The 21,565-nt window shown below is 49.9% G+C and overlaps 1 protein-coding gene across 3 annotated transcripts in view; it reads left to right on the forward strand.

Moving 5' to 3' along the window:
• BZW2 (basic leucine zipper and W2 domains 2) overlaps nt 1–19,795 on the forward strand; it is a 63,159-nt gene extending 43,364 nt beyond the window's left edge. For all 3 annotated transcript variants that reach the window (XM_043965675.1, XM_043965673.1, XM_043965674.1), the window contains exons 5-12: nt 614–679; nt 3,750–3,885; nt 6,121–6,230; nt 9,282–9,452; nt 10,714–10,860; nt 13,046–13,184; nt 18,186–18,308; nt 19,387–19,795. In XM_043965675.1, coding sequence (XP_043821610.1) covers nt 614–679; nt 3,750–3,885; nt 6,121–6,230; nt 9,282–9,452; nt 10,714–10,860; nt 13,046–13,184; nt 18,186–18,308; nt 19,387–19,415 — 921 coding nt within the window. In that variant the 3' untranslated portion in view covers nt 19,416–19,795. The remainder of the gene's footprint in view (nt 1–613; nt 680–3,749; nt 3,886–6,120; nt 6,231–9,281; nt 9,453–10,713; nt 10,861–13,045; nt 13,185–18,185; nt 18,309–19,386) is intronic.
• Nucleotides 19,796–21,565: the final 1,770 nt, after the last annotated feature.

Genomic DNA, 21,565 nt, shown 5'->3' on the forward strand with positions numbered 1-21,565 from the left:
GTTCAAATCTGACCTCAGACACTTGACACTTACTAGCTGTGTGACCCTGGGCAAGTCACTTAACCCCTATTGCCCCACATAAAAAGAATTTAAGTCCCTCTTGTGTGCCAGGAACTGAGCAAGGCTCTGGGGTTCCAAAGCCCCTCCAGGACCCTTAGAAAGGTCTCTATGTGGACCAAGGGAGGGACTTGTTCCCTCTGGCTTCAGAGGGCAGAACTAGGAGGGACAGAGGGAACTGGCAGAAGCAGATGTCATCTTGGGGAAACCAAGGCAAAAATGACACGGTCCTTGCCTCTGAGGAGCTCACTTTCTCCCCAGATGTGCTTAGCCCTGAGAGCCAGCCACATAGGGAGGGAGGATGGAGGAGCACGGAAGATGGCTCTGATGTCCTCGTGACCTCTGATAAGGCTCCAATGGCCTCTCCCCTCAGCTTCTTCAGGTGTAAGGAAGGTGGTGCTGCCTGCACTGGGATAGGCTTGTTGTACAGTGACGTATGAGTGCGGGAGTGTTGGGATGTTAAGGTGACTCCGGGACCAACAAAGCATCTCTTTTTCCTTCTGATGCCTTTAACATTCACATACATACCTTTCATATTGTCTCCTTTATCTTTTAGGTCTTCAACAAGCTCATCAGGCGATACAAATATTTGGAAAAGGCATTCGAGGATGAAATTAAAAAGGTAATTTCAGACAGGACATCAATGCAAATCTTGTAAAAACAAACAACCCCCCCACCCCCAGTTCTGATCCAGGCTTGGAGGGTGACAGACATCTGTACCTAAGTAGGGGGATTTTTGATATGACAGATCATTGCTTTATAGCGAGAAAGAAAGCTTGGTCCACCAGGAGTGGCGGTCCAAAGGCCCTTTACTTTCATTGGCATGGGGAAGTCTATCCACCTAAGTAGATCTCAGCCACTTGGGAATTAGTTGGTGAATCCTGTGGGGTTAGGCAGCCAATGTGTCAGAGATGGGATTGGCAACCAGGCCTCCCTGACTCAAACCCAAGGGTGCCACTGCACTGTCCTACCTCCACATCTCGCATGCATTTATTCATTGATATTGATTGAATCCAGAACATGTCTGACTCTTAAGGAACAGCCGTGGAGTACACGGCTCTTGGCTTCATACAACTTCAAATCCAAACTGTTTTGAGTATCCAGATCATTACCAAGAAATAGTGGTTACTTACATGTCAGAGTAAATACTGGGCTAAACTCTTTGCCTCCACTGGATTGCACATTGACAGGATCTAGGGCCTTGTCTGAGGCCATCAGAAGGGGAGGCCCAGCTCAGGTGGGCTGAGAGTCAGGGGGGCGTGCAGGTGCGTCCCAGAGGGGCCAGAGAAGCTCCCAGCGAGCCTGGCAGCAGAGGCACTGACTTATACTTGTTAGAGCCTTGAGACAGAAGGGGTGCCACTCTCCCTGGGGAAGGATGCTCAGCAGAGCAGACATTTAGTGTCTGCACTCCTTCCACAGCATCAGAGCCGCCCAGTGACTCAGTCCCTCTCCTGACCAGCTGCATTTGTCCAATTCCCTTCCATTCCTGTGGCCTTCTGGGCTGCCCTTCAGCCCAAGGATGAACCCATTTCAGGGATGCCACCATCTCTACCACTGGCTTTGCCAGGGAGGCATCCAGGGGCAGAGGAGGGGGCCCTGCCACTCCCGAGGTTCTAGTCATTCCCCCATCACCAGAGTAGGTGAGGGAGGGGGAGGCTGCCAGTGCGATGCCCATTGGTGACCGCCCCTCCCAAACTGCTCTGCACGAGGGTTTGAATCTGACTTCAGCTGCACAGATACTGGGGGAGCTGCTGCCTCCCCTGCCCTCCTTGCCCAGGACCTGGATTTGACAGCCCCCTGGGCTTTCCTCTTGTGACCCCTCAGGCCATGACACAGTGGTTGGGCCTCTCTAATGGATGAGAAAGTGCTTCATTCAAGGGAGCCTGCCACATTTAGAAATGGTTTCCCTGTGGGAGCTTGAAACTATCGCCAGAGATAAACATTTGAATTAAGTGGAGATTAGCATAAAAAATGAGCTCTTTTTAATGGTCCCTAAATGGGTTGATTAAAGAGTATGGTTCTCTGGTTCTCTGCTACTTGGAATCGCATGTCACAATTTAAATGCGAATTGAATAAAATCTCAAGAAAATGTGGGTGGCTCTCTGTCTGCCCATCTTACCATCTCTGAATCCAGGAAATTTCTTTACAATGTTCTCTGCTGTCTACATGTGGACATGTGAATCTCCTACAGTATATTCGGCAACTGAAGGACACACGACTGTCTTTTAAAGCTTATTTTGGGTTTGGTTTTTTTTTGCGAGGCAATGAGGATTAAGTGACTTGCCCAGGGTCACACAGCTAGTAAGTATCAAGTGTCTGAGGCCGGATTTGAACTCAGGTACTCCTGAATCCAGGGCTGGTGCTTTATCCACTGCACCACCTAGCTGCCCTAAAGCTTATTTTTGAATATGGGAAAATCTTTCCTTCAGAAGGAGGGCTCCTTATTTCTTTCTTTTTTTTTTTTTTTGGCAAGGCAATGAGGATTAAGTGACTTGCCCAGGGTCACACAGCTAGTAAGTGTCACCTAGCTGCCCCAGGGCTCCTTACTTCAAAGTCTGTGGGTATTTAGTCTGGGGCCAGACAAGGAGCACTGCTTTGGGGGTCCCAGGACTGGGTCCCTCTGCCACATGTTAGATGCTTAAAACATGCTCATCAATAGAGCCCACCCCTCATTGCCTTGTGACCCTGGGCAGCTGGCTTCCCTTCTCTGGGTCTGTTTCCGAATGTGTAAATGCGGTGGTTGTGTTAGATGTCCTCTGACGTCCTCTCCAGATCTCAACTGGGGAGGGAAGCTGCAAGGTACAGGCTTTAAAAGATGGGAGCCCAAGGGTGTCTGGGACTGTCCATAGAGGTTCCTTCTGGTCGCCCGCGGATTCCTGGGCTTTGCTGCTCATCTCTTCATTCCCAGGGATGCAGAGCCCAGGGGGTCAATTCTGCCCCTAACACTGGGTATGATATTAGGCAGACAGGCCTGGCCACCTCTCTGGGCAACAATTCCGCTTCTCTCAAACGGGAATAAGGGCTTCCTGACTCACCTCCTGGGGCTGGAGAACAAAATGAGGTCTGGGAAGGCTCTTGGACATCCTCGTGTGCTCCAGGCGGGGGCTGGGGAGAGGGCCCTGCACTCTGCGTTAGGAAACCCCAGCTCACATCTCAGCTGTGACACTTGTGACTGTGTGAGGCGTCTAACCTCTAAGGGGGCCCCGCCTGCCTCACCAGGTTTGAGGTGGTTGTGCTTGTTTTTGTCATTATTATTGGGAACTGGATGGAGGCGAGGGACTACTCGGAGGGAGTCCGATGAGTGCTGGCTTTTTAAGCGGAAGGGCTGACTTCGGATCTCAGCTCTACCACTTAACTTCCTGTGGGGCCTAGGCGAGTCCCCTCACCTTGCTGGGCCTCGGTATGCTTTTCTGGAAAATGAGGGCGTGGGGTTCCATGATCTGGGGGGCCATGGGCCTCACTTCACTCTGGGGCTCCCTTATCTAGAATTCCTCCTGTGAAATCACATCGCCAAGACACTTTGAAGCCCCCAATGCTTAACTTCTCTGTGTGGAGCCTGTGTAATGTGGGGGGCAGACACACCCTTTGCTAGAATCCCTTGGCAGGCTTCGCCCCTCTGGGCATTGTGCGAGGGATTTCTCTCAGCTGACTCATCTGCCTTATCGCAGTGGTTTCTTGTGTTTGACCCACAGCTCCTCCTCTTCCTCAAAGCCTTCTCTGAAACAGAGCAGACCAAGCTGGCCATGCTCACGGGCATCCTCCTGGCCAACGGGACGCTGCCGGCCACCATCCTCACCAGTCTCTTCACTGACAGTATAGTCAAAGAAGGTAATTCCTCTCTTGTTGTTCCTCACTGTCAGGGAGAAAAGGAGGGGAATCGATGATTCAGGTGATGGGAAAAAGCTGTCAGCCCCGACCTATGGTTTCATAAATGTGTGAGTCATATAAAGGCAAACGTGAAGCAGTCCTTGGCTTCTGGGAGCCTTCTTACACGAAGTAACCAACACAAGAATAAATAAGAAAGCCGCTTTGGGAGCTCCCTCTCCCACCAGTGTCTGCCAATGGCCTACTGCCCCAGAGCATCTTGACACCTTTGGGGAAGTCCTGAGAGCCTCCTTCCCGTTGGCCCTCTGGGCCCAAGGAGACACTGTACTGAATTGCACACCTTGGCTCGGTTCCATTCAAATGCATCCCCCAGCCCTCCTGCCCCAGGACCAGAAACCCAGAGCCCCTGAGGGTCACTCCTAGATCCCCAAGAGGCACAGCAGCTACTCATCCCAGGACCCCAAACTACAAATGCAGGTGAGGACAGGTGGCCCCAAGGGCATGCCAGGCCTCCATGCACACATGCTCCCTCCTCTGTGGTGGATTGCCAGAGTCTGACTTAATAAGTAAATCCTAGAGAGTTTCCTGAGTCTTGGAGAAATCAAATGACTTGCCCAGGGTCACACAGCTAGCAAGTGTGAGGGGCAAAATTTGAACCCAAGTCTTCCTGACTCAGAGCCCTGGCACCTGCTGTTTTAAGAAATAGTGGTTTTAAGCGTGCTTATGTTCCTGATGTGGTCCCAGGCTCCATAATGAGAAGCAAATGGGGGGACTGTTTCTGCTTTTGTTTTCAAACGGACAGTTTACTTATTTATTTCCCCTCAGGAGGGGATCTTAACACATCAAAAGGGTGTTAAAAACGGACGGACACCCCAAACTAGTCTGTGTAACCAAGCCCTCATCCAAGGAGATGCCATCTCGGTATGCCAACAACGTCCCAAATTGTCCTTTAAATGAGTCATTTCCTTCATAGTCGCTTGCATTTCCTCGCTGCAATCACTATGGGTCAGGTCTTGCAAGTATTATTTTTCCCATCTTAGAGATGAGGAAACTGAGGGTCAGAGAGGCCAAGGGATTTGGTGAGGCTCGTGCAGGTGGAAAGTGTCAAAGGAGGCATTCTGCCTGGGCTCCAGATGTCCAGCCCAGCGCCCAACCCAGCCCTCCATGGTGCCTCCTCTCTCTGTATGGGAGCGACTGATTACAGGTGTGCGAACATTGTGGAAATACATTCAGTCCAGTCTGTTACGCATTTACTAAGCCCGCACTCTATGTCTGGCTCTGTGCTGGGTGTTGGGGAGACCAAGACACTCCTTGCCCTTAGAAGACTCCCATTCAATGGGAGGGTTAAGGTGGGATACCTTGTGGTATGTTTTAGGTTGCTTGGAGATTTCAGATTTGGTGTAAAATGTCCCCTCATCGAGGTCTTTGCCAGAGAAACCCAGTGGCAAAGTGACCAAGCCAAGCCATGAAGGATGGTTTTGTTTCCCCTTTCATTTTGAAACACCTCTCTGCTTCTAACCCCCAATGTCGAGAAATGCTTTTTGTTCTTTTTTTCTCTTTTTTAGTATGAGTGAAGGGACCATGCATTAATTAATTAATTAATTAATTTATCTATTTATTTGGTGGGGCAATGGGGGTTAAGTGACTTGCCCAGGGTCACACAGCTAGTAAGTGTCAAGTGTCTGAGGCCAGATTTGAACTCAGGTCCTCCTAAATCCAGTGCCGGTGCTTTATCCACTGCACCACCTAGCCACCCCCTATGCCTTATGTTCTTGAGAGATAGCAGTGGGCTTCTTCCTCATTTCTGTCCATTGGAATCCATGCCCAGCTCCCTTCAGAGGCTCAGCTCAAGTGGCCCATCCTTCAGGAGGCTTTTTTTTGACTGTTCTCTCTCCTCACTCCAACTTGGCAGTGCTTTTCCCCAAGTTCCCTTGTATTACTCTGTATGTCTATGTTGGACTACCCCCCATTAGAACGTAAAGTCCCTGATGGCAGGGACTATTTCATTCCTGTCCTTTTATTTCTGACATCTGGCCCAGTTCTTGGCATATATTTGGTGCTTAATAAATGGATAGATTTTGAATGAACAAATGAAGCAGCCATGTCCTGATTTCTCACAGACTTAACTTATTGAATCCAAACCTTTGAAGCATTCATTTGTCAGTTATGGAGGAAGGTTAGCCTTTTCCTGAACTGTTAACGCCTTTCCTCATAAGTTTCTTTTTCACCCTTTAATAGGCATTGCTGCCTCCTTTGCGGTAAAGCTCTTTAAAGCATGGATGGCCGAAAAAGACGCGAATTCTGTTACCTCGTCTTTAAGAAAAGCCAACTTGGACAAGAGGTTACTTGTAAGCATGGTGTGTCGTCTGACCGTGAGGAATCCCTGGGAAAGGGGGTAGGCTAGGCTTGGGATGGTCATGAGGCTCACCCACCATGCATGGCATCCTCTAGTGTGCAATAGGCAAAGAGTATTTACAAGGGTGGTAGTTTTAGGAATTCACTTTCTAGCTCCATCCTTGGCACAGGCTGGGTAATTTGAGGTTCATCCTACCCGGCCGTTCTAGCTGAGTTTGGAGAAGAAGGTCTAGGAGATGGGTCCCAAAGTACTGAATTCTCCAGCCATAGCAACCTATGTTGTTGGGGTTTTTGTTTGTTTGTTTCTTTTGCAGGCAATTGGGGTTAAGTGACTTGCCCAGGGTCGCATAAGTGTCAAGTGTCTGAGGCCGGATTTGAACTCAGGTCCTCCTGAATCCAGGGTTGGTGCTCTATCCACTGCGCCACCTAGCTGCCCCAACCTATTCTGTTTTAAGTCACACCCAGTGAAAAATCACAGGGCATCTAACTTGTCGAAAGTGTCTCATTGAATATTTGGAAATGGTTCTTGAAATGTTGCTGGTATTTTGAAGAACTTCAAACTTGTAGGAGCTTTTGGAAAAGCAATCTGGCCTTATGCATCAACAGGTCTAAAAATCAACTCGAATCAGTTTTGGGGAATGTGTCCTGAAAGTGAGATCAAAACCTACCAGAAAAGGGGGCTGTTCTGAGGATGTTAAAAGTGACATCATCTGCACTTGCAAAAAATTGGAAGCCACAGGAATTCCTGTGAGTAGGAGACTGTCTGAATGAGCAGTGGCCTCCCACTTTAATGTCATATTGCCAGGAAATTGAACCCCCAAAGTCAGAGGAAAACAGTCTCTTTTTTGGTTTGCTTTTGTTCTCTATATTAGAATACTTTCACTTGTTAAGGGAAATTTAAATTCAAAAATATACCCCTTAAAAAATTCTGGAAGTGCGTAAAAGATAGAATAGCCAAAATCTAGCAGAGGGGAAGAGTGGCCTGTAGAAAGCACTTGGCACGAGACCCTCTGCTCTAGATTATCCCAAGAGCATTTACAAATGAAATTGGCAGAATGACAAATGGTGTACAATGGGCCAGGTTTGCCGGCATTTCTATGGTGAGTGATTCTCTTGGGTCCCTTTTGCATTTGGACGCTCGACTACTTGCTTATTGCTCCTGGTGGGAGCCAACATTTCTTCTCTTTAGAAGAATGGAACAGAGATAGAAATCCAAATAAAAGTCTTGAGAAATTACTTAATAACCTGTTATAAATCAGCATGCTTTTCATTCTAGATACAGAGCTTTTGATTTACAGGACAAATGGAATCTCATGGTGGTGTTTGTCACCTTTTCAGCGACACTTCTTGTATGTAGCGCTGCTTTTTGATTGATCCAAGACAAGGCAGAACGATCTCGTTTTAATTGTTACAGTGCCCAGTTCCATACAACAAGGTGCTTGTCCAATGGACCACTCATTATAATGCTCCTTGGCTAATGCGGACGCAAGAGATCTTGTTGAACAAAAAGTCATCAGATGATGAAGAACAAAGTCTTGCGTTCAATCTGGTCAAATAGAAAGCGTTCTGGAGTTGGAGTCAGAGGAAAGCAGCCTGAATCTTGGTTCTGGAACTTATCAGCTTCCTCTTCTGCAGAATAAAGGAGTCAGACTGGGAGACATCCAGGGCCTTTCCCTCCATCTCTATGTTTTGGATCCTATGATAGTGGAGTCCGTTGCATTTGGGCTGGGAAACCTTCACAGCTGCCTTGCCTCGGTTTTTATTGTCTGTTTACCTGTTGTCCCCCAAAAGAGAATGCAGATTCCTTGAGGGGAGGGCCAGTTTCAATCTTGGTTTTGTCTCTACAGCACCCAGCATGTGCTCGGTGCTCCGTCATCAATGAATGAGTGACTGACTATATGGAGAAATAGAAGACCGCATTGGACAGCAGAGGCAGCCAAGCGTGCGGACACAGAAGCAACCCATTGTACAAGTGATGCAATTTTGAAAGCACATAGGATTAATTTCAAGCTCTCTCAGGGGTGAGAAGGTACAAGAGGAGATTCTGAAACACTATTTTAAGAACCGTAGATAGTATCACCAAACACAGCCAGTTGAGAAGACATCAGCAACTATCAACCCACAGATGTGCTTCCTCATCGAAGAGAGCCCAGGCGGTCTTCATGTACATTTGGGGCATCCTGGAGGACAACATGAAAAGATTTTGTAGATGGATTCCTACAGCTGCTAAAAAGAGAAGATTCCACCGCCTTCACCGTATATGGGGTTGAGACAGGATATGAGCCCAGGTCGTCCTGATTCCACAACTTATACTCCATCCACTGCATGATGCTGCCTCCATCTCTGAAGCTGTTCCATGATTGATCATCTTTAAGAGTGGCCTACTTTGGGGGCAGCTAGGTGGCGCAGTAGATAGAGCACTGGCTCTGGAGTCAGGAGGACCTGAGTTCAAATCCAGCCTCAGACACTTAACACTTACTAGCTGTGTGAAGCTGGGCAAGTCACTTAACCCCAATTGCCTCACCAAAAAACAAAAAAAGAGTGGCCTACTTTGCTGACAAGTCAAAGGGAGGGGGCAGGAGACTTTGTTTCCTCCCCTCTGTTCTCCTCTAAGCAATTAGCTCTCTTGGACTCCATTTCTCCAGCACTAGGTTGGCCCATTATTGGATGCCATGTTGTGAAATGGCTTGCAGTTTTATTCAAACCCAACCCAAAATGACTGATAATGAGATATTTCTTGTGTGGCCCCTTGCTCGCAAGTCAGTTGTTACCTACTTCATACCATTGATTGATTGGTTGAATAAATGGCAGAGGAATTGTTCACACTTTGGGTTGATTCTGTACATCAATTGAAGGGGCATTCTCACCTGATAAAGGTATCAGGTATAGAACTTCTCATTAATTAAATTCATTGGGATGGCGGGACACCCCTCTGATGCCAGTTATCTTCAAGCGCAGGTCTCCAGAAGTTCATGGTTTGTGGGAGTATGGTAGTTTTTAGAGCTCTCGGTCCCAAAGCATCCCCTTTTCTCCATCTCTTCTAGGAACTCTTCCCAGTTAACCGCCAGAATGTGGATCACTTTGCTAAGTACTTCACAGAAGCAGGTCTGAAAGAGCTCTCTGATTTTCTCCGGGTCCAGCAATCCCTGGGTACCCGGAAGGAGCTCCAAAAAGAACTGCAGGAGCGTCTGTCTCAGGAGTGCCCCATCAAAGAGGTGGGTGGACAGGCGTCTTGGCCCCCATTTTGTTGTGCTCCAGGGCTCCCCGGCAGCCGTGACATGCCCTGTCTGCTGAATCAGACCCTGTGTGGCTACCATCTCACCCCATGATGTGTATGTGTGTGTGTTGACTAGAGGGGTACAGAAATGGATGACAACATACTTCACTAGCTTTGGAAATAACCAGAGAAGGGATCATCAGTAAGAGTAACTGACTTTGGAAAGACAATTTGATTAACCATCAATGGTGAGTTTCCTGCTCTAAAGTTTTCTCGGTGGGCCACTAGGGGGCGCCATGGTTCACATCAACTCTCAAGTGTACCTAGCCTGGTTTCAATTGCATTTTAGTTGTTGTTTAGTATGTTGGTGTAGCTGCGCAGTGTATTCTCCGGGTTCTGCTTGCTTTATTCATTTTGTCCCATCAGTTCCCATAATTAACTCTTCCTATGTTTTTTTCATGTTTTCCTCTTGGTCCTCATTTCTTACAGTACAAGAATGGCGCATTATATTTATATACCATTTCTTTAGCCATTCTCTGAACAATAGGCACTCACTTGGTTATCAGGGTTTTTTAAATTTAAATTTACTTTCACCAAAAGCATCACTGGGAATAATATCTTTGGGGGTCAATGGGGAATTATTTTGTCAAAGGATATAGTGATTTTCTCACACAATTCCAAATTGCAATCCAGAATGGTAAGTCCAGATCATAGTTCACTCAGAGCATAGTTATATTTTTACCTTCTTACAACACCTCCAAAGCTGATGAGTTTGAACAAGTGCTCCGCTTGGGGGCAGCTGCCTGGGAGGAAGATGCCCATCTGACACAGACTGTTGGCACCCTCAAGTCTGATGATCTGGGACAAAACTACGAATGCTCTACCCTAGTTACGTGTCTTTTGGTATTTATACCACAATTTCAGTGTGGTACAAAGTGGACTTTTCTTGTTGAGCAATAATTCTTGGGAGGTGTTGTAATTGTCCTCACTCTGCTTCTAAGGAGTATTTCTCCCAGTAGCTGCATACAGGGCGACTGGCCAGAACTCAGCAGATTTATTTTGGGGCTTGATGTAGGCTTGCTTCCAGAATAAAACAATAGGGTTCCTTCCCTTCTGAGTGAGGCACCAAGGGCAGAGAAGGACAGTGCAGTATGTGTCTGACTTGCCCAAAGCCCCTGGATGGTGAGGAAATATTGAAGGCAAGTGACAGTTCCTCCCACCTCCACCTCACTCTATCTCTGCTTCTCTCTCCATGCCAGATTGTGTTCTACGTCAAAGAGGAGATGAAGAGAAATGGCTTGGCAGAAACAGCGGTCATTGGGCTCCTATGGACTTGCGTCATGAATGCGGTTGAGTGGAATAAGAAAGAAGAGCTAGTGGCTGAGCAAGCCCTCAAGCACCTCAAGGTTAGGGTGGGCAAGGAGGGGCCCCTGGGTCCCTTCTCCCCTTGTCCCCAAGCCCTGTCTTCCAGTAGTTTCTCCCCACAATTACTACTCCAAAGCACCAGATTTGAGTTATGTGGACATACTGCCAAGGACAAAGGAGATAATTACCCATAGTCTGAAGGCTTCTGGGAACCCTGAAACATAGGGTGGGCTAGCTTCAGTGAAGTCAGCAGACTTGGTCCTTCTCCTGCCAGTGTAGAGCCAATTCCTCTGTGTCCTAGGAGAAAGATGCCATGGCCAAAGTATCATTGTTCTGCTTTATTCAGTCCACCTGGTGATGAGCCATTCCTCCCAGGCTTCAGCAGGCTGGTGCCCATCCAACCCCACTCTGACCCTTTCCAGCATGGTAGGAGGCACCATTGCTGGTGCTTCCTTGGTAGAGCCTTGGGCAACCCGGACTTCCTTCCATTCTGTGAGGAGGCATCTTTCTTGGAGGGGTGGACACCAGCCCTTTGACTTCATAAATGTTCATGGGGCTACAGGATTCTTAGGCCATGGGGCCATGCTTTCATCTCCCAGGTGACTCGCTTGGACCCAGAGCATGGAGAGTGTATACGCTATGGAGCCAGAGGAATTGGCTTTAAATTCCACCTCTGTGATTTTGAGCCAATCAGCACACCTCTCTAGCCATGGGTCTCCTCTTCTGTATAATGGAGGGGCTGCACTTGCTGGTCCCCAGAGTCCATTCCAGCCCAAATCCCATCCCTAGGGCCATAGGCTAGTCATGGGACCTCTCTCAGCTTGATGTGCCCCATCTGTAGAATGGGTGAGGATGATAACATTTGCTCTCTCACAGCCTTGCTGTAAGGAAAGCTCTTTATAGATTCTAGGGCCCTCTGTAATAAATGTGAGCTATTCTGAAATTCTGAATATTACCATGAAAAGAGCACTTGCAGGCTCTGGAGTGAGAACACCTGGGTTCAAACCTCACCTCCGATGTTCACTGCCTGTGTGATCTAAGGTCAGTCGCTCAGCCTCTTGTGGACTCAGTTTCCTCATCTGTAAAACACAGGGCTTGGACAAGAAGTCCCTTGCTGAGCGGTGCTCATGCACCCTGAGAAAGCTTCCTGGGAAAGAGCATCTAGGTCATCACCATCATCATTGTTGTGTACAGTGGAGCTGGAAAATGCTCAGACGCGGGGATGGTTCAGTGAGCGCTTGTGTGCGCTCCACATTTTCTGGAGAACGTGTCCTTGCCTTTCTTTGGTGCCGGCTGTTGGGCACAGGCCACACATGGGCACCGAACACATAAAAGACATTGTTCCTGTCCCGAGAGAGCTTACGGTCTAACCGGAGAGACCAGCCAGACACCCCGGAACTAGACAATTGGGGAGCTGGGGCAATTAAGAGAATATAATCAGAGTTCCAGGTCTGGAAGGACCCCAGCTGCTCTTCTGCCCAGCCTAGATCCCAATAGGTATCCCCTCTCGAGCGTGATACTCTGGACAAATACTCACCTCCCTTGTGCCTCTAGGGAGGGAGGAACTCGGGTTCATAAAGGCCCCGTGGACGCCAATGCCAAAAGCGGCTTCCCTGGAACTTGGACGTCCTCGGGAGAAGCTGCTGCTGGGAGGGCCGGGGATGAGCGGCCGGCCCGGAGGGGATGAGAAAAGACTGCCTTATCGCCTCAGTATTTCCTTTTCCCACGAGCGATCTTCATGTGGAACACGGAGGGTCTTCAGAAGTCGGGGATCTCCCAGCCCCAAACTCGCTGTGTCTGGGGTGGGGGTGGGGCGAGCCAGGAAAAGAGGCTCAGCTCTCCCCCTCCCCTCCATGATGGGAGAATCGGGGCTTCGGCTGACCCTGGGCAGCCAATCCTTGGGGAACACTGACCCTGGAGCAGAAGGCACTGCTGGCTGCCCTTCACAAGGATCTGCATAATCAGCCTCCACTAACCTTCCCCGCTGTCCTGTATGTGGCGCTTTGAGGTTTGCGAAGCCCTTTTCATTCCCACAACCCCCCTGGGAGGGGGGGGGCTCTTGTGCTTATTTTACAAATGAGGATACTGAGGCTCGCCCAGGGTCACACAGCCAGAGGTGACCGCGGTGGGGTTTGAGGGCAGGGCTTCTGCTGCCAGCTTCGGATCCCTGTGCCCTCCGCCCTGGCCCTTCGGGTAAATCAGCGTGTTCTTTCCCATCCTTTCCAGCAATACGCCCCGCTGCTGGCTGCCTTCAGCTCCCAGGGCCAGTCGGAGCTCATCCTGCTGCAGAAAGTCCAGGAGTACTGCTACGACCACATCCACTTCATGAAGGCCTTTCCCAAGATTGTGGTCCTCTTTTACAAAGGTCAGTCCCCCTTGGGTGTCAGGCAGTCGCTCAGTCAGTCAGGGAGCAGGAGCCGTGGGCACGGCGGGGGGATCAGAGGCGAGCGGACCTCGGGAGCGGGAGGCTGGTGAGCTGCTCTGCAATGTCTGGGCCCCGAGCTCTGAGGTGGGATTTCCCCCGTGGATGCCACGGTCCCTCGACCCTTCCTGGTGCCACGAGGCCGATGTCCAGAGGACGAGCGAGGCTGGACAAAGGAATGGCTCCTCGCGGGTCAGGACTCGGTCTCCAGGGAGACCCACACAGCCTGGGGTCCATGGATGCTGCAAAACTCCCTGGAAGGGATGCAGCGCCTGGGGATAAAGACCACGCCCGACGTGGCTGTGCGTCTGTCTCTGCCAGTGATTCTAGGCGGTCTCCATACTGCTTTCTGTGGGGGAGGGTGAGAGGGGAAGCAGAAGGCAGGTGTATCAGGAATTCATTTTCATTGTCTCTCTACGTGCTCATTACCATAAGAACTGAGTTCTCAGATAAAGTGGGTAGCAATGGTGGCAGGGGGAGTCTGGCTTGAATGGCTGAGAGAGGTCCCATAGGAAGTCGTAGAGTCCCAGCTGCTGCCTCCTGAGGCCCGAGTCCTCCCCGAGCCTACAGCCCATGAAACAGGCACTCACCTAATGGAGAGCCCAGTGGTCAGCCCACGCCCTCATGTGGCAAGGACGGATGGGGCCGCCCAAGGGAGGATGCAAGCCCAAGGCGGGAGATGGAATGGTCAGCCTTGGCGTCACTGGCTGGGCTGTGAGTGAGCCTCTCAGGACAGGGTTCACTGGGTTTGACCCCCTGCTCCAGAAGCAGCTGGTCTGGGTGGATGCACAAGACTCCATTTCTTTGGAAGGCCTTCAAGGTGGACACAAGCACTCCCACAGAGCCTGCCAAGTGATGAGCACTTGACAGATAGGATCTCATTTGAACCTCAAAACAACCCTGGGAGGCAAGTGCTGTTATAGTTCCTCCCTCTCTCTGGAAATGACCAGGGCTGGGCAGCTGACGCCTTAGACCATACGTTACACTGTAATCTCCTTGAGGACAATGCCTGGCCCACAGTAGGCTCTGAATAAATGCTTCGTGCTTGATGGATGGGTTTTGGAAGAACGGGATCTTTGGCCGCGCACTCCCTCTCTACCACATGGGAGCTAAGGCCAAGCGACGGTTAGCAGTTTAGACACCAGCATGTCTTGGGCTTTGCCAATACTGGAGCCAAGCACAGGGCTCGAGGCCTCTGCAATCCCGCAACAACATCCTGCTCTCGATTTGTTCCCGCCAGCTGAAAAGGACCCTCCTTTTCTAGGCCATCTTAGAACTAAGTGAGCTGTTTCACCACTCAGACCAACTACAGTCTGGTTGGGGGCGGGGAACGGCTCTGTCCCATGTCATCTTCAGAGAACATGGCGGGTGTCCTCTTCAAGGTTTTGCTCTATTCTCCCACTAAGAGAATCATCTTCCCACGGGGTATTTAGCTGTGCTCCTGAACCTGCCTGGCTTTGTTTGCGATTTTTCTATGATTAGCAAGGCCTTTGTTGAACCCAGTTGGGTAATTCCCGACTTAACTGATTGAATGCCGCACTGTCCTCCATTTTTATCATTCTGCTTCCCATCAGAAGACCCTAAGGAATTATGAGGTGTGCAGGTGTTATGAGCAGTGATGCCCCTCTATAAATGTGGAATCCTAAATCTGGAGCTGTCAGGTACCACTGAGGCCCACTGAGTCCAACCCCCTCATTTTCCAGCTGGGGAGCCTGAGGCCCAGGGAGGTCAAGTGACTTGCCCAGGAACACACAGGTAGTAAGCAGCAGAAACAGCATTTGAACCCATTTCCTCTGACTCCCGAGCCAGCACTCTTTCCATTGTGTCTTACAGGAAGTTGGATGCTCTCTGGAAAAAATATTTTTAGTCTCTTCTTAAGAGTTAACAAGGAATATTAATTGTCTTCAAGAGCTGGCTCGATGGAATGTTTGGGATGAGTTTTGTGCTCTTGGATCTTTCTGTTGCTTTCTTAGGCTCTGAAGTGTTGTGCTAGCTCTGGCTAGGCACTAGAGCACTTTCCTGATCTAAGGCAGTCTCATGACTGCCTCTGTGGGCTGAGTTCTGCAAGTTCCCGATGCAAGTTTAGGTCTGAACAACATTCTTGTTGGCTTGCTCCTGGCTGGAAGCTCTAGGACACCACTGATGGACTCAGCCACTGGGAAGCTCTGTTGGTTTGGTCGGGAATTCCTGCCCTGGTTCATTGGAATACTGAAAGTTTGGGGTAGATATGGAGGAAGAAGGATAAAGAATTAAGTGTCTTACTTCCTGCCAGGCACCATGGTGACTGCTAGGAAAAGAAAGGAAAGAAAGACAGGCCCTGACTTCAGGGAGCTCACATTCTGAGACAAGAAACAAAAGGCAGTAGAAGAGCGTGGGTGGGGAGAGATGCCCCAGCATGGGGCACAGCTTCAATGACTTGAAGCCCAAACAAGGCTGGGAGAGGAATAAGGGCAGGTCTGGGCACCTCCGCAAAATGCAGGCTCCAGGAAGAACTCACCAGTGAGAGAGGGAGAGAGGGAGATTCCTCACAGGGGGATATCCCAGGGGAAGAAGACCTTAGGTGGCTCAGTGAATAGTGTACCAGGTCTGTGATCAGGAGGACCTGAGTTCAAATCTGGTCTCAGTCACTTACTTCCTGTGTGACACTGAACATATCACTTACCCCTGTTTGCCTCAGTTTCCTCATCTTTAAAAAGGCTCAAACCAAGAAAATCCCAAATGGTGTCATGAAGAGTCAGACATGACTGAAAACGACTGAGCAACAACATAGTCCAGACTGTGAAGCCCCCGGGGAGCTGAGGGAAAGGCTGGGATGAGATAGCACAGTTTTGTAGTCCAGAAAGCAGGAATGGGAACAAGAGGAGAATGAAGCATGCTGGAGGTTGGAGGCCCCTGGTGTGCTCCTGGGCTCACAACTACACAGCTGCTCTTGCTTCCAAATATTCTCCTGGTCTGGGACACTAGAGCTTGCACCACTCCTCACCCTGCATCGCCACTCCTGGGCACGGGTCTGCCCCTCAAGCTCCCCTGGATCTCTCTCCCAGAACTAGGCTAGGTGGTGTACAGCAGAGCTCCAGACTGGCCTCTTTCCCCACATCCTGCCCAAGTCAGGGTCCTCCCACAGGGGTCTTAGACACTTTCCTACCCTAGCATCAGTACTCGTTCAATTTCGGTGTCCTGAGTTTACATTCTAATGGGGAAAACCAACACATAAATGGGTCCTAAAATAGAGGTTGATGGGAGAAGGCAGGGAAGTCATCCAGGGAGTCAAGAGCTGGTCCAGGTTTGGCGTGAGCATGGCCAGTTTGGGTATTTCCTTTAATGGCGTTCCCTGGCAGAACTCACCAGTCAGAGGAGGAGAGATAGAGGTAGTCCTAGGGAAGTGGTCCAGGAAATCATGGAGGAACTGGGTTCTAGTTGACACAGAATCAACCCTAAAATCATTTTGGCTTCAAAGCGGCTTCATTGCTCTGCCTGCATGCACCCCTGCCCAAGCCCATTGTCCAGTGTCCACAGACTCTCTGCCTGCGTCTCTGTGTCTCAGGTCAGCCCCTGAGCTGGCAATAGGACTCCCTGTGGTTTCTATCTTGTTTTCCCATCAGGACTCGGTGGTGATTTTTCTAGATCTTTGGGGGGTGGGGGTGGGAGCCTGGCTCTCCTTCTTGCTTCTGCTCCACCATCTTGGCGCTACCTTTTCCTCACTGCCTCTAGGATACACACATTCTGACTTTCCCCAGTCCAGCTCTAACCCGCCTCTCCCAGCTCCTTTATGCACTTTCTGATCCAAGCAAACTGCCCAACTGACTGGTCCCTTAACAGGCTACTTCATTCTCATCTCCTTGGGGTTCATTCTCACCTCACAGCCTTGAATAGGCCGTCCCACCCCACCCCCGGCCGGGCACGGCCTCCTTCTCTCTCAAACGAGGCTTTTCCTGGTTTCTGCCCCAATTATTTCTTTTCCTCCCACCTGCTACACCAGTAACAAAAATCCATCTGAAATCTTTAAACTGCTCATGACTATTCCTGCGAATAGCCCCAATCAGCCCTGACGATGCCCTCTTTGTTAAACAGCCTCTTATCCCCTGGCCTGAGGTTGTTGAGGAGGGGCAGGCGCTGGAATCCCAGCGGTGCCGTGGGCTAAGGGCCATCCTAGGCCGGAGATGACCAGCTCGGCCCCACCTCTGGGAAGGGCTTGAGTGCAGACCTGGCTTCTCTTGTCCAAGGGCTCCGCTTAGGGCCCGGTGAGGCCCAGGCAGCCTCCCTGATAACGGCCAGATCGGGCCCAGGATGGCCAGCCTGAGTGACGAGGAGGTAACAGCCGGTGCTAGAAGTCAGGGGCGGGGTGGGGTGTGAGTTCAAGGCCTGTGTCTGACACTGACCAGAGGCAGAGGACGGAGCCTGCCTGGACATCGAGCTTCTTCACTTATAGAATGGGGACAATGGTTGTCCTGAGGCTCAGACAGGATGACCCATTAAAGCACAGTGGAAAGGGGATGCAGATGTCATCTGTAGCTACTGTAAGGTGCTGGCCTCGACATCAGGACGGAAAGGAAATGGGTTCAAATCTCACCTCAGGCACTTACCGCTGGGGCGACACTGGCCACCAGACCTCACTGCTCGGGGCCTCACTTTCCTCATCTGTCAAACGAAGGGGTTGGACTGGACGCCCTCCAAGGTCCCTTCTAGGGCAGGGGTTGGGACAAGGCTGACGCCTGCCCATCTCCAGTCCCCATCACTCGGCTTCTGAGGCCGGATGGAGCCAACACCGCGCTCTCTGCTCCCCCTTCTCCTCATGGGGGTCATCGCCTTCAGACCAGGAGGGACCTCAAGGGAGTATACCTTGGCTCTGGCCCCTAACAGCCTGGAGAGGCGGTGCAGGCTATTGGGAAATCTCTCTTCCCACTGGGCCATGGCCCCTTCACTGGGGCTCTCTCTCCTTTGCAGCCGATGTCCTAAGTGAGGAAGCCATCTTGAAGTGGTACAAGGAAGCTCATGTGGCCAAAGGCAAGAGCGTCTTTCTGGACCAGATGAAGAAGTTTGTTGAGTGGCTGCAGAACGCTGAGGAAGGTAGGGCCCCTTTTAACAGCTCGAGGGCAGGAACTGGGGGACCCTGACTGGGAGACATTGGTTTGCTTGGTTGGTGTTTTGGTTCTGTCAGTCACCGACCAGAAGGCTTCTATTGATCTCCAAGGGCGTTCTCCTTCCCTTTTCCTTGGCCCTCCCTTCCCTACCCAGGGTATAACTTTCACACAGAGAGATACCACCTCCAGTAACGTCCCGTAATGGAGGAGAACAAGGATACCCATGGAGAATCCTAGTCAGCAAAGGCTCAAGGAAATAGATAGATAGATAGATAGATAGATAGATAGATAGATAGATAGATAGATAGATAGATAGATAGATAGATAGATAGATAGATAGATAGATAAAGATGATAGAGATATAGATAGAGATTTAATTTATATAGAGAGATAGCTTTATATAAGCTACATGTGTACCTGTACACATGCACACACAAACACACACACACATACACACACACAGTTGTCCCATTCTCTCTACAAATGTGAATGACTACACAGACTCACAGTCTGCATTGGAAGCAGACTTTAGCTGCCTTAAGGAATTTTGTTGAAGACGGTGTTCACATGGTTGGGGTGGAGGGTGAGGCAGACAACACTAGGTGTTAGGGGGATAAAAATAAAATAAATAATACAGAACGGAAATAATAACATAATAATAATGCTAAATAAAATCAAAAGACAAAGGAAATAAGACAGTTACAATTTGCCCTGGATAATGCCCAAGAACCTCGATTAAGAGCCTTCTTAGGATTAGAGGTGTCCTGGGCCTTTACAAATGCCGTGCACAGCCACAGTCCAGCCAACATTTGGTAAGCACTTCCATCAAGGACCCAGGCACTGTGGTCTCTTCCGGGCTCGGCCATTCTCCTCTCTTCCACATTGTGGGCAGCCCTCCAGGGGGACTCTCCTGCCCAGGAGCTGTAGAAAAGATTTGTGCGAACTTGTGTTTTTGTGAAAGGCCTGGAGTTTGACTGCTTTCCTTCCTTTCACAGCCCCAAAAGGGTAGTGTGTAAAGGAGCCTAAAAAACGTCCTGTTCTCTCGTCTTTTTCTTCTCCCTCAGAGTCTGAATCAGAAGGTGAAGAGAATTAGACGGGCCGGCCAAGGCCGATCTCCAGGCCACCACAGAGGCCTCTTGGGGAATGCCGTCTCATGCAGGAAGCGAGGCTTGGCTCCCGTGTCTACAGAAAACTATTTGAGGCTGTCCTTGTGTAGAGGGGATGCCCCTACCTGGTGGGAGGGGCCCTCGAGGTCGGCCTGCTCCCCTCTAGTCTCACTCACACAAAGCCATCCAGTGGGGCCTCCAGGAAAGACACACCAAGGCTCCCCACGGCTTCCTCGTTTTTAGCCGCCCTTTCAGGTCCCCAGCCGGGCTATCACAGGGTCGTGTTGCTAGTCCTGTATTTGCTTGTGTTTGTGATTGGACAAAACCACTTTTTTAAATGAAAAAAAAAATAAACGGCTTTTTTAAAAACCAGAGGACCCGAGCTTTTGTCCCTCCTCTGCCTCCCAGAGGCCTCTTAGCACTGGCTTGTTTCTTGCTCACGGAGCCGATTTCCTAAATCGCTAACTTCTCTTGGCTCCATTTCTCACCATTCATGTGACTGTTAAGGTTTGCAAAGTGCTCTACAGATGTTACCTCATTGGATCCTCACCAGGACCCCGGGGGCTGGGGGTGTCAACATCCTTCATTGACAGATGGGGAAACAAAGTCAGAGTGTTCAAGTGACTGGCCCAGGGTCCCACAGTCGCTAAATGTCTGAAGCAGGATTGAACTCGGGTTTTCCTGACTTTTTGGTCCAGCTCTGCCCCTATGTAATGCTAAGAGTTCCATTTACATCAGCAGTCTAGAAAAAAACCTCTGAGTTGTTTTTGGTTCTGTTTTTTTACCAGGAGAAGTGGCAGACGCAGTAATATCTCGTTTGGTAACTCGGCATATTCCAGAAGAATCTGTTAAAATTATCTTGATTAGTATGAAAGTTCTCCTGATGAGCCTTACAAGGGGAGGGGTCCCTAAGTCGCTCAGAAATCCTAGTCTTCTTTAGAGACCCAGGCCCCTTGCCAGCTACCTAGTTCTAGCCCCGCCAGACCACGGGAGTGATACATGGGTGTGAGGACGTTAGAGACGTAGCTGGTACCCACTGGGCAGGGCGCCATCACACCAAGTTACACATTCTTATTCTTTTCCCCTGCCAACTTACCAGAGGAAATAGAGAATGTTGGGTTTCCTTCTGGGTAAGTTTCTTCTTGAAGGCTACAGTTCCCCACAGCAATATTCCTGAAACATGAACATTCTTAGTAACTTGGTATTGGCCCATCCTAAGTTCTGAAAAAAAGGAAAGTAGACAAAGAAGCCACACTGATGGTGGCTCATTGTTGACCTAGAAGGCCAGAATGCATTGGGCCTAGCCAGAGGGTCGAGGAAAGAGAACTGGAAATCACCTGATGGTTTTACTTCTTGGGTTAAAAGTCCCTCACTATGTCATTACTGCCCCCAGCAGCTACCTCACTAATGCGCATCCTTATTTTTGCTGGAATGCTCTCCTACATCAAGAGAACTGTCCAAATTCCAGAAAGGTAGGAGGGGTCTTGTGACAAGAGGGAACAGCCAGACTCCCCCATCCTCGGCATCCCTGGGACCCTGGCTTTGAAGGGTGAGCTTTCACCATATCTTCCTGGCCCTTAATCTTCCTGCCACCTCTTCTGCATCAGACTCCATGTCTATCTGCCCTCTTTTCAATGCCCCTTCCTCAGTCAGAATGTGACATCCTTGTGAAGGGCTATCTTGCTGGAAGATATGTTTAATACATACCAGAGCATTGTGGTTAATCCATGCTCTGCTCAGAACACATTGAGTGGGACATGAACTGAATCCTGCCTCAGATCCTGGCTGTTTGACCCTGGACAAGTCACTTCAGCTCTCTCTGTCTCCCATTTCTCATCTCTCTGGTCTTCAAGGTCCCTTCTAGCCACAGATCTATGAGAAGTAGGTCTGTCCAAAGGTGTAATGGGGGACCAAGGGAGGGTTTCCCCCTCACCTAGATGTCTCCAAGAGAGGACTCTCCTTGGCATGCAGTTTGAATTCGAGGGCTGCCAAGGGCCTTCCTATCGTAACATCCTGCTCTGGCTCCTGAATACTCAGAGATGGAACTGGGTTCTGTGAAGGAAGAAGGAAACATAGGCGTCATTCAAGGCTTCTCCTTCAGAGCCCTCCCCCGACACGCCCCACTCTTGTCCATCAG

This window comes from Dromiciops gliroides, chromosome 5, assembly GCF_019393635.1.
Source record: "Dromiciops gliroides isolate mDroGli1 chromosome 5, mDroGli1.pri, whole genome shotgun sequence".
Taxonomy (NCBI): domain Eukaryota; kingdom Metazoa; phylum Chordata; class Mammalia; order Microbiotheria; family Microbiotheriidae; genus Dromiciops; species Dromiciops gliroides.